This window comes from Rhinoraja longicauda, chromosome 9 (assembly GCF_053455715.1).
Source record: "Rhinoraja longicauda isolate Sanriku21f chromosome 9, sRhiLon1.1, whole genome shotgun sequence".
Taxonomy (NCBI): Eukaryota; Metazoa; Chordata; class Chondrichthyes; order Rajiformes; family Arhynchobatidae; genus Rhinoraja; species Rhinoraja longicauda.
The window spans coordinates 32,731,834-32,744,789 of record NC_135961.1 but is presented as its reverse complement, the minus strand read 5'-3'; the positions used below and the strand labels follow the sequence as shown (position 1 = coordinate 32,744,789).

The 12,956-nt window shown below is 42.5% G+C and overlaps 1 protein-coding gene across 1 annotated transcript in view; it reads left to right on the top strand.

The window, feature by feature from the left end:
• The window catches only part of fmn2b (formin 2b), a 326,311-nt gene extending 313,895 nt beyond the window's left edge, over positions 1 to 12,416 (top strand). The window contains exons 17-18 of the mRNA XM_078405062.1: positions 7,383 to 7,464; positions 11,295 to 12,416. Of these exons, the coding sequence (XP_078261188.1) occupies positions 7,383 to 7,464; positions 11,295 to 11,345 (133 nt within the window). The 3' untranslated portion in view covers positions 11,346 to 12,416. The remainder of the gene's footprint in view (positions 1 to 7,382; positions 7,465 to 11,294) is intronic.
• Positions 12,417 to 12,956: the final 540 nt, after the last annotated feature.

Here is a 12,956-nt window from a genome sequence, read left to right as displayed (position 1 = left end):
TTAGTGTTTTTAAAAGCTAAAATAGGATTGATCAGCATGTTTCAATCAATACCATCTTGAAACTTGTTCTCCAGAAGTCAGAAGAAAGGTCTCGACCCGAAACGTCACCAATTCCTTTTCTCCATAGATGTTGCTGGACCCGCTGAGTCACTCCAGCCTTTTGGGTCTATACCTGTTCTCTCCATTTGTCTGGCCTCAGTTTCCTGGATTTTGTTAGTTATGTTACCTTTAAATCTAAATTTTATTCGGTCTGAAGAAGGGTCCCGTCCCGAAATGTCACCTATCCTTTTCCTCCAGAGATGCTGCAATGTTTAAGAATCAATTAGACAGGTACGTGGATAGGACCAGTTTAGAGGGGTATGGACCAAATGCAAGCAGGTGGGACTATAGATGGGACACATTGGTCGGTGTGGGCAAGTTGTGCCGAAGGGCCTATTTCCACACTGTATGATCCCATGACTGTAGATTTGCTCAAGTTGGCAGAGGAACATCCTTGGAAGAGTCTTGAGTACACTGAGTTTCTGGGTCGGGAAGTTTATGGAGACTGGGTGCAAAAAGCAGCAAGTGTGTGAGGTAATCCAATCAACACACCTGCCGACTGTCTAATGCCCCACATGAGATGGAGTCACCTCAAAACCCACAGGACTCTAGTAGAAATAAGTGATCCTCACTTTAGACTTTAGAGATACAGTGCGGAAACAGGCCCTTCGGCCCACCGAGTCAACGTTGACCAGCGATCACCCTGTGCACGAGCACTATCCTACACGCTAGGGACAATTTACAATTTTCTTTTACCAAAGACAATTAACCTACAACCCTGCATGCTTTTGGAGTGTGGGAGGAAGCAGAAACACTCGGAGAAAACCCACGTAGTCACAGGGAGAACGTCCACTCCGGACAGACAGCACCCGTAATCAGGATTGAACCAGTGCCTCTGGCGCTGTGAAGCAGCAACTCTGCCGCTGCGCCACTGTGCCGCCCGCCCCAAGGGACTCGACTCCAAGGGACTGCGTAAGAATGTTTTGCCAGCATTTGGGGGCCCCTCTTGTTTCTCAATTGTTCCGTCGAATGAGTTGGAACAATCTTATTTTGTGTGTTTAGCCACTCAGAAATATCGCCGGCGTACCTTTCACTCAGTGCGCCAAAGAAACTTAAAAAGAAACCGAGAGGCACCCTGTTTTGTCTTCTGACCTGTGAACTTTCTCACCCAATAGCGATTAAGCCCTGACCCCCAGACCTCTTTAAGCTACTTTGCAACATTAAGCACTTAAAGCCCAAACTTAATAGACGAGTTGGATTAGTAGAGAAGCATCTCCGCCTTGATCCAGACCCCCGACTGATGTCGCCAATCTCATGCGCAAGTAAATCTGGAGAGTCGAACAGAAATGTGTGACTCTTGGGTTTGGAAATGGCACTCTCAGGGAGTGGATTAGAAATCCAAAATGCAACAAATTATCTGGATTACTTCTCCGGCTGTCTAGTCAGAAAGAAAGATGAGATTTGATGGCAGCAATTGCTGGATGTGACACGTGGGGGTGAGGTGAATGAGGTGAAATAAAAATGCCAAATTGTGCAAATACTGTTGGTTAGAAACAGGCCCAAGGAAGTTGGATTGGTTTCACTTTATTAGATTAGCCAGCAACACATGGACCTATTGCCAGACCATTCTGCAGAAGTATCAGCCTCTCGATCTTTGCCCAAAGCTCTGTCATCGTTTTTTAATCTTGTGATTGTTTTCAGTTATTTCCCTGATGGTTTCATTGAATTCATTCGTGGGTGCTGGCAGACTAAGTAAGGTTCCCTGGCTACCTCATACTAAACACAATTGACATCAGTAAAACACACTGCTACACAACTTGGGACAACTGAGACAACTGCAGGGACTATTGCAACGTTTGTGAAACTATTCGACAGGTACATGGCATAGGGCAGGTTTTAGACGGATATATGGGCGAAACACAGGCAGGTGGGTCTAGTGTACATGGAACATATTGGTCGGTGTGGGCAAGTTGGTCTGAAGGGCCCGTTTCCGCGCTGTATGACTCTGACTCTATAACTGGGCAAATTACATGAGTGGTGTGGATCTCAGTGAGATTATATTTTGGAATAAAGCAAAGGGCAGTATGGTGGCGCAGCGGTAGAGTTTTTTTTTCGTTTTAATTTTAGAGATGGAGCGCGGAAGCAGGCCCTTCGGCCCACCTGCTCCGTGCCGACCAGCGATCCCCGCATATTAACACTATCCCACACACACTAGGGACAATTTTTACATTTACCAAGCCAATTAACCTACATACCCGTACGTCTTTGGAGTGTGGGAGGAAACCGAAGATCTCGGAGAAAACCCACGCAAATCACGGGGAGAACTTACATACTCCGTGCAGACAGCCCCCGTAGTTGGGATCGAACCCGGGTCTCCTGCGCTGCATTCGCTGTAATGCAGCAACTCTACCGCTGCGCCCCCATACCGCCTTACAGCGCCAGACACCCAGGTTCAATTGCACAGGGAGAACGTACATATTCCACACTGACAGCACCCGAGGTCAGGATTGAACCTGGGGCTCTGTCGCTGTGAGGCTGCGGCTCTACCAGCTGCACCAATGTACCACCCTGTTAAAAAGGATGAAAACCTTCAACGATGCTATGATCTTTCAACTTAACTATTTCTGTGGCAAGGAGGGAAGTAAAATAAATAAGTTATCCAGCAACAAACCACCAGCATTACCTGTAGTTTTTGTTTACTGATTTTTGTAATGGTTCATTCAACAATAATTCAACCCAGTCACAGTTGTATCGTGTAGAAGAATGTTGGTTTGAGGGTGGCTGAGGTGGTGGAGATGGCCTTTCTGTGTTTAGCAGTCACCACCTTGTATGCTTCTCTCTCTGGTCTCATTTTTCAAAGGAAAGAGCTTGTCTGGCTAGAAAGAGTACTCTTGCTTAACAACTTTTGGCAGGTAGGAAGTTTAGTATGTGCAGGTGTAATTCACTGGCTGAGCTACTGTGTTCTCCTGGACATGCTACATCCTGGGAGGGAAGCCAATAACCCAATAGTTGCCAGTGGAGATATTGTCGTTCATAGGTTGTAGGAGCAGAATTAGGCCATTCGGCCCATCAAATCTACTCCACCATTCAATCATGGCTGATTTATCTTTCTCTCTCAACCCCATTCTCCTGCCTTCTCCCTATAACCCCTGACACCCTTATGAATCAAGAATCTGTCAATCTCCACCTTAAAAATATTCATTTACGTGGCCTCCACAGTCGTCTGTGGCAATGAATTCCACAGATTCACCACCCTCTGACTAAAGAAATTCCTCCTCATCTTTGTAAAGGTACATCCTTTTATTCCGAGGCTGTGGGCTCTGGTCCTAAAAATCTCCCACTAGTGGAAACATCCTCTTCACATCCACTCTATCCTGGCCTTTCAATATTTGGTTTGTTTTAATGAGGTCCCTCCTCATCCTTCTAAACTCCTGCGAGTACAGGCGCAGTGTGGTCAAATGCTCACTATATATTAACCTAATCATTCATGGGATCATTCTCTCAAAGCTCCTCTGGATCCCCTCCAACACCAGCACATCTTTCCTCACGTATGGGGCCCAAACCTGCTCACAATGGGAACTTTCTCCAAGTCCCCAGCTTGAGATGTGCAGAATGCATGCGCAATGTTTATGTTTCCCTCTCACACGAGGTCTCCAATAGTTTGCCAAACAAAAGACTTAATTGTTTGCTTTCTCATTTGGCTTTGCCGCACTCAAATGATAACTCGCAAGATTTGCTGATTGTGCAAACAATGCTGAATGAGGAAAATGTGTCAATGTTGTCCAAAATACCACCGGCACAAACAACTACCCTCTTTTTCCCGCTTAATCGGCTTTTTTCTATCTTAACAAAGGGTCAATGTTTGGTCAATGAAGAAAATAATTTTTTTCTGAAAGCAGATTTTAAACACTAAAAACAAATTGCTGTTGGCAGTGGGAATCTTGGTGCACAATTTTGTTGAAATGCAGCAGCATCTGCAGAATGTAGGAGCAAGGAACTACAGATGCTTGTTTACACATAAGGGACTAACTCAGCGGGTCAAGCAGTATCTCTGGAAAACATCAATTGGTGACGATTTGGGTCGGGACCCTTCCTTAGACCTTCAGTCGAAAGGGTCCCAAACCAAAGCATTACCTATCAATTTTCTCCAGAGATGCTGCCTGGCCTCCTGGGTTACTCTAGCACTTTGTGTCTATCTTTGGCTTAAACCATCATCTGCACTTCCTTTTTTAATCACATTAGAGGTAAAAGTTAGCTTGAAAGCGGTTCTGATGAAAGTTCATCAAACTGAAATGTTTCCCCTATTTCTATCATCCTGAGTAAGTTGCCAGGACTTGAGGGCCTGAGCTATAGGAAGAGGTTGAGCAGGCTCGGACTTTATTCCTTGGAGTGCAGGAGGATGAGGGGTGATCTCAGAGGTGCTCAAGATCATGAGAGGAATAGATCGGGTAACCCCGTAGTCTTTTACCAAGAGTGGAGGGATCAAGAACCAAAAGACATATAGATCAGCCATGATTGAATGGCAGAGTAGTCTTGATGGGCTGAATGGCCTAATTCTGCTCATATTACTTATGAATTTATGAATTCTGTGCTTGCCCAATTTTCCCCTCTCGAAGGTCTGATATTCTGTGGCACCGTGTTCATCGCTGTTGCAGTGCAAGCTGGTTAGTGTCAAATATTTAGCCTCCCAATTCCATGAAATCAGCACCACATTGTTTTGCCAACATTGCAATGTTTCTGCCTGTGTCCTTGTGTTAACTGGGAACACATGTCCCAACACTGAGGAAAAACCTCAATAGCGCTTCCCATTTACTGTTGATGGAATGCATTAATTTGACTTCTGGAAGCAGTAAACTCATTTCTTCTGCCATCTCCTTCAACCTTTTCCTTTTGTACACCTCTGTAAGATCGCCCCTCATTCTCCTGCGCTCCAAGGAATAGAGTCCTCGCGTGCTCAACCTCTCCCTATAGCTCAGGCCTTTGAGTCCTGGCAACATCCTCGTAAATGTTTGTACATTCTCCCTGTGCCCACGTGGGTTTTCTCTGGGTGCTCCAGTTTCCTCCCACACTTTAGACGTACAGGTTTCTAGGTTTATTGGCTTCAGTAAAATTGTAAAATTATCTCTAGTGTGTTGGATAGGGCTAGTGTATGGGGTGGTCGCTGATCGGCATCAACTCAGTGGGCCGAAGAGCCTGTTTCGGAGCTGTATCTCTAAAGTCTAAAGTGTCTGTCCTAGAAGTCCTTTGATCTTATACAAACAAATCTGCAATTTATTTTAAGGTCTGAAATTAGTTTATTTAAATCTTCAAATAAATTATCTAGTATTTACATGAAAGAAGCATTTTGTAGTTCTTAGCCTGAAGGTACAATTTGTAAAATCTGTACAGTTGATAAGCTCCTTAAAACCACACTGAAACATTCCTTTTGCATTAACTTTGAGCAAAGAGTCCAACACTGGTAAAAACCCATCACAGTTGAAGTCTTTTTGTTTTGGTTTAGTCCAAGAACACTGAATTGATTTGTTTCTGTAAGAGTTGCCAAATCTTTGACATTTAAGATTACAAATGGATAAAATTATTTTTTATACGTGACATGTATTCAAATATTTTTGATATTTTGTGTGCCAATCGATAGTTTTCCACAATGGTATGTGCAGTCAATCAGTTCACAGTGATGTTTGCTGTGTAACTTGTATTAAAGGTTAGACTCCAATTGGAGTGCAAGTAAGACCATTTTTCTCCGAATTAGCCCAACAGTCATTATTACGTTCATAATTATTAATTGTCTACGCCCTTTGGTCTGCAAAGTTGCTAAACCGTCTCAGTACTTCATATCATTCTTCATAAATCATTCCCTAAAAGCCTTAGATGTTTTATCCCTTTTTGCTACCTAAATCCTTTTCAATTCTTGTCCAAACCTAATAACCCAAACTCCTCTCTTGTTTTGAGTTGACTTTTTCCCAAATCATCAACCTTGCCTCTTGACTGTAATTTCCTATTTTCTGCTGTCTATTCTACTTGGCTTTTATGCAGTATACCAATCATATTTTACTGCTCGAAAGCTGGAAAAAGTGGAGAGAAGATGTTGCCAGGACTCAAGGGGCTGCTCTGTAGGAGAAGGTGGACTTTATTTCTTGGAGCGCAGGAGACCGAGGGGTGATCATATAGAGGTCTATAAAATCATGAGGGGAATCGATAAGGTGAATGCGCAGAGTTATTTTACGCAGTGTGGGGGGAAATCAAGAATCAGAGGACGTAGGTTTAAGGTGAGAGTGGAACGATTTAATAGGAACCCGAGTGGCAACTTTTTCACTAGGAAAAAGTGGATAAATGGAATGAGATGCCAGAGAATGTAGCTGAGATGGGTACTGTAGTTCATTAGTCATAGCAGCAAAATTTGGCCATTCGGCCCATCGAGGCAACAACGCCATTCTCCTGCCTTCTCCCTGTAAACTTTGACACCCTTACTAATCGGGGACCTGTCAATCTCTGCTTTACAAATACCCAAAGGCTTGGCCTCCGCAGCCATCTATGGCAATGAATTCCACAGATTCACCACTTCATAGCAGCATTTAAAAGATGCTTGGACAAGGAAAAGTTGAGGGATATGAACCAAATGCAGGCAAATGAGACTAGCTGCAACTTGATTGGCGTGGACTAATTGTGCTGTATGACTCAAAACATAATCCAGAACATCAGACCTGATCATATGAGGATAACTTATCATCATTGTTCAGCTGAGAATGTGTTTAGTTTAGTTTAGTGTCCCGTGTACCACAGTACAGTGAAAAGCTTTGTTGCATGCTAACCAGTCAGCGGAAAGACTGTACATGATTACAATCGAGCTGTCCACAGTGTACAGTTACAGGATAAAGAGAATAGTGTTTAGTGCAAGATTAAGTCCAGTATAGTCCGGTTAAAGATAGTCCGCGGGTCTCCTATGAGGTGGATGGTAGTTCTGGACCACTCTTGACTCTAGTTATTGATAGGATGGTTCAGTTGCCTGATGAGAGCTGGGAAGATACTGTTGCTGTCTGGAGGTGTGCAATTTCACACTTCTATACCTCTTGCCTGATGGGTGAGGGGAGAGGAGGGAGTGACTGGGGTGAGGCCCATCCTTGATAAAGCTGGTGGCCTTGCCGAGGCAGGGTGAAGTGTTAATGGAAGGGAGGTTGGTTTGCATGATGGTCTGGGCTGCGTCCACAATTCTCTGCTGACTCCATGCCAGCTGTTAGATCACTTGGTGAGCTCGCAGTTCCAACTCCTTGCAACCTACTGCTATTCTGATGCACATTTGGCATCTGTAAACTAACTTTTGTTTATTCTCCTTGTTTTCTTTCAAGGATCAAAGAAGCGGAAGCACATGTACACAGTCAGAAGAAAGAAAGGTCTTACTCCGTCAAGGAGAAAGTCAAAACTGGAATGGTGAGTTGATGTAAATTGCTTTGGGGGAGATGCTGAATAAGAATAATTGGGTTTGCCATATATTTCATTCTCAGTGCGATTGTTCTTCCCTGATGAATGTACTTGAGGCTAAAAGGGAAGAGCTGGATTTTGTATATTGAATTACTGCAAACAATGAAGAAAATATATATATTTTAAAAATATATATACACACACACACACTCATGTACATAAGCATATATATATATATATATGTGTGTACACACACACACACACACACACACATATATATATGTATATATGTACACATATATATATATATATATATATATATATATATATATATATATATATACATATACACACACATATATATAGACACACACAGATGCGCACACACACACTTCCTGCCAAACCTCCAGACTGAGAGTCAGAGACCAGTGCAGGGTAAAGGGAGGGGCTAGAATCAACCATCCACTAAAACGTGTATTAGGGTAGTATTCTTCTCTTTCTCCATACACTGGGGAAAGTGTTAGCTGCGTATGTACTTTCCTTGAAGTTGTTGCTTGGACTGTTCCAGATCCTTGGGAATGGCAATGGGAACTTCAACTTGGGAAACCATCCTTTTTCTCCAGAGATGCTGCCTGACCCACTGAGTTATTCCAGCACTTTGTGTCTATCTTCAGTATAAACCAGTATCTGCAGTTCTGTTTCTACACATGTAGGAACAGTTGGGCAATACAGTGACACAACCAGCAGAGCTGCTGGCTCTCAGTGGTGGAGACCCATGTTTCGATCTGGACCTCGGGAGCTGTCTGTGTGGTGTTTGCATGTTCCCCCTCGACCAAATGCTTCTTCCCAGCGCTTTTGTTTCCTCCCTTATCCCAAAGACGTGCTGGGTTTGTAGGTTCATTGGCCCTCTGTAAGTTGCCCTCAGTGTGTAGGGGGTGGGTGAGAAAGTGTGATAGCACAGAACTAGTGTGAACAGGTGATTGATGACCAGTGTGGACTCAGTGGGCCGAAGGGCCTGTTTTCATGCTGTATCTCCAAATTGAATAAACTAAAAATAAATAGATGTTGCAAATGTTACAGCTGCCCCAGAGCCAGCCCTGGGGAGAGAGAGCAGGTGCAACACTTCCTGCCAATGGCCATTTATTAATCAGCATTTAGCTTTCGTTTATTTTGAGCAGAAGGTAAAGATCCTGTTCCCCCTCCACACCTTGAATGATTTGGATGTCCCGACCTGGCATCTTCAGATACAAGATGTTGTATTCCGTGTCTGCCTGGGTCCTTGTATCACATCCATCACTGTCCTCTAGGCCAGTAAATTGGACATTATTCTGGAGTGAACAAGGGAGTTTGAGGATGCGAAAAGACACAAAATGCTGGAGTAACTCAGCGGGTCAGGCAGTATCTCTGTAGAACATAGATAGGTGACGCTTTGGATCGGGACTATATTGATGTTGATTTTCCTGGAAATGTCGAGCCATTAAATATTGAGCTGCATATTTTGCTAAATATTTGGCACTGCTCACTTGTTACTCTTGGCAGATGTGAGAGGTTATTGTCAACGTTCTAACCCTCTATGAAACCAACACAAATCATTATCTGTCCACAAAGTGCTGTCGTAACTAAGTGGGTCACATAGTGTCTCTGAAGAAAAAGGATGGGTGACAATTTGGGTTGATCCCCTCTTCACACTGCGAAGGACTGAAGAGTCTAAAGAGGGGTCCCAACCCGAGTGTCACCTATCCTTTTGCTCCAGAGATGCTGCCTATCCCGCTGAGTTACTCCAGCACCTTGTGTCTATCTTTGGTATAATCCTGCATCTGCCGTTCTTTGTTTCCACCGATCAATACGTCCCTGCATTAAACCCAGTGCCTCCATTTTTCAATGCAGTTTGAGGTCTTGATAGGCACTTGCTCTGCATGCTATCAAGCCCAATCGTACCACAACACGAGAAAGAAAAAAGAATGCAGAATATAGTGTTACAGCTACAGAGAGAGGGTTTTTTTAAAACAAGGAAGTGTAAGGGCTACAATGAAGTAGGTTGGGAGATAGATTCTTAGCTTGTGAGAGGACAGTTCAAGAGTCTGATATTACCAGGGAAGAAGCTGTTCTTGAATCACACCAGAGGCTCTATCTAAATGATGCTGGGAATAATTTTGTACTTTTAACGAATTTGTTCCTTTCAAAGTACAAATGTCAATAAAACTTTAAGATCCAGACATGACAAAGAAAAATACTGCAGCAAAATACCTATTGTTCTCTTAAGCTAACCATCCATGAAACACCAAAGGTTCAATTTCAACGGAAGATGCATTTCAAATCAGCCCTCTTGCATCCAAAGTAAAATTTGCTTTAGGGCAACAACATTTTCCACCTTGTTTTCTTTTTAAATTGAGATTTCAATAGACCATGGAGCTCAAATGAAATGCATGACTACACAATGGAAGGAATGCCAAACACATGACATTCAGAAATAGTTTCCCTCATTTTTTTCTCTCATGAATTGCTTCATAAAAATTAGAAGCAAAATAGCTTCTTTAAAATGACAGGACCAGTGATCTGATAATTCAAGCTCCAGTTTAAATTGAAGTCCTTTAATCTATACATAATTCTGCATGTGTGTCTTTTTTAAATTTTACTATTTACTCAGTTCTTTCATAAATTTTTATTTTTATTATTTCTAGTATAACACTTGTGGTATGACATTGTTTTGAAAGAGAGTGCAAAACAGAGAATATTCATTCGACCAGTTGCCAAGCTTATCTTCTTGATTTAATTTACTTCCAGTCATATGAGATGAAAACTCTTCCTTGAAGTTGTTCCTCAAATTACCTTTCACTATCAGAGTGCTACCATGGACAGTGCTTGTTTGGTCTTGAATGCTTGGTCAATTTTGCATTTCACATACTTTCCTTTCTGATCCTCATGGACTTCCAGTTGATCAACTTTGCTGCAGTTGATTCCACTCAATTTTCCTGAGTTTCTAAAAGAGTGAAATCTTTTCCTTATTTTTGGCTTTCCTGCCTTTGAAAGCAATAGTGGGAGAGTCTAGCACTAGAAGTCATAGCCTCAGAATTAAAGGATGTTCCTTTAGCAAGGAGGTGCGGATGAATTTCTTTGGTCAGGGAGTGGTGAATCTGTGGAATTCTTTGCCAGAGAAGGCCTTAGAGGTGAAGTCAGTGGATATTTTTAAGGCACAGATAAATTCTTGACTGGTGCAGGTGTCAGAGGTTATGGTGAGAATGCAGGAGAATGGGGTTAGGAGGGATAGATCGGCCATGATTGGTGAAATTGGCTTGATGGGCCGAATGGCCTAATTCTGCTCCAATCACATGACCTTGACCTAATAGCCCGGAGGAGGGGGGTGAAAGTGGGTTAAAGGAGCAGTTAAGTAATACTGCATATTACACTGAATATGCTATCTTTAGTAATTAATACTTTCTATAAAGAAGCACTATCTCACCACTTTTAACTCCAGGCATCATAGTGCTGCAGCAGTAGAGTTGCTGCCTCACAACGCCAGAGATCCGGGTTCAAACCTAACCTCGGGTGCTGTCTATACGGTGTTTGTATGTTCTCCCTGTGACCTGCATGGGATTTCTCCAGGTGCTCTGGTTTCCTCGCACAGTCCAAAAAGCTGGAGTAACTCAGCAGGTCAGGCAGCATCTCTGGAGAGAAGGAATAGGTGATGTTTCAGGTCGAGACCGTTGATTATGCTGGTGGCCTTGCCGAGGCAGCGTGAAGTGGATGCATCTGCAGTTCCTTGTTTCTACCTCTTGATTGTTTGTGTAATTGGGGTTAAAAATTAAAATTTTGACTTTTTTTTTTTTTGTTTGTTGCAGAAAGCAAAGGTGACCATGAAAGACAAACGTATTAATGAATCGTATCCATAGGACGCAGAGGATTCATGCATTTTACTGTTGTCATCCCATTTTGCATTTCTACCCATGTAATGGCACCATCTTATCTCAACCCTTCTGTGCCCATTACATAGAAGAAACATTATCGCTCTCAACTTGACTGGTCAATTCAGCAATACGAGCATTGTACTCTTTATCTGCAACATTAGGGCATTGCATTTACCAACTGCATGCTCGTAAGCCAAGTAACAAGACACCACATCTTCTGGAAAGTATCAGACCTGAAGGGTTCCTGGACTTTTGGGAGCCTGGGTTAGGAGCTTTTGAACGGACAGTTTGTCGAGGAAGGCGACACAATCAGTGACTACAGGTGTTTAATCCTTTCACTGGCACTGTGTATTTTACATTAAAACAAAGTATAGATATATATATATTCCAGGATAGCATTAAAAAATTGACAGATTCTAGATTTTTGTCCGACAAGTTATTAACAGCGCATGAGAAATAGATCAGTTATTTTCTTAAATATCACTTTCTAAACCCCTCCATATCTTCTGCCCCAGGGTGACTTGCAATCCTTTGGCAATATATCTGCATGGACGAGATTCATCTCGAAGGGAGTGATCACTGGAATAAAAAGTTGGGAGTATTTTTGATTTGCTTAGGAAGGGCCTAATATTGTGAAGAAGGGGTGGGAGTGATGGTTAAGCAGGTTGGTAGTCACTATTTCCCAGTATTAAGGTGGAGCCTTGACTGGTGGAGATGATGTGGCAATGAAATGCACTGCTGGTAAACTATTACTAGGATTAAGTTATAAAGCTGTAACAGTAAACACTTATATGTACACTCCATAGTTCTTTTGTGTTTTAAATGTAAAGTTGCCGTCTTCTTACGGTTCATAAGACAACATATTAAATTATTTAAATGTAGGTACAGCATGTCGATTTTAGATTCTATTGTTTCAGGATAATGTAAAAATGCTGTAAGTTGACAATAGTCTGTTAAAATCGCCAAGTGCAATATTGTATTTAGTACTTCTATTTGGGGTTTCTTTTCGAGGTTTATTTGTATGAAATGTATTGTAGGTTTTTCTGATAAATAAAATTTGACTAATACTCAAAACAATTTTTGTGGTATGTCTGCCTGTACATTAATGCAGGGAGTGGTGCCTAGTTACTATATTCATCACAAAATCATGAGAGGAATAGATGTGTACATAATCATGAGACAAATAGATTGGGTAAACACACAGAGTCTCTTACCCAGAGTAGGGGAATCGAGAACCAAAGGGCAAACTTTTAAGGTGAAGGGGGAAAGATTTTATAGGAAACTGAGGGGTAACTTTCTCGCGCAAAGAGTGGTGGGTGTATAGAGCGAGCTGCTGGCGGAGGTAGTTGAGGCAAGGACTATCACAACATTTAAGAAGCAATTAGACAGGTACATGGATGAGAAAGGTTTAGAGGGATATGGGCCAAACGCAGGCAAGTGGGACTAGTGTAGATGGGACATGTTGGTCGGTGTGGGCAAGTTGGGCCGAAGGGCCTGTTTCCACATTGAATGACTCTGATTATCTCTGCAAGCATACAGCTTGAGTAGATTTCTGAGTGCATCTGATTTTCATCCTTTACCTGCTTCCAGCATCTG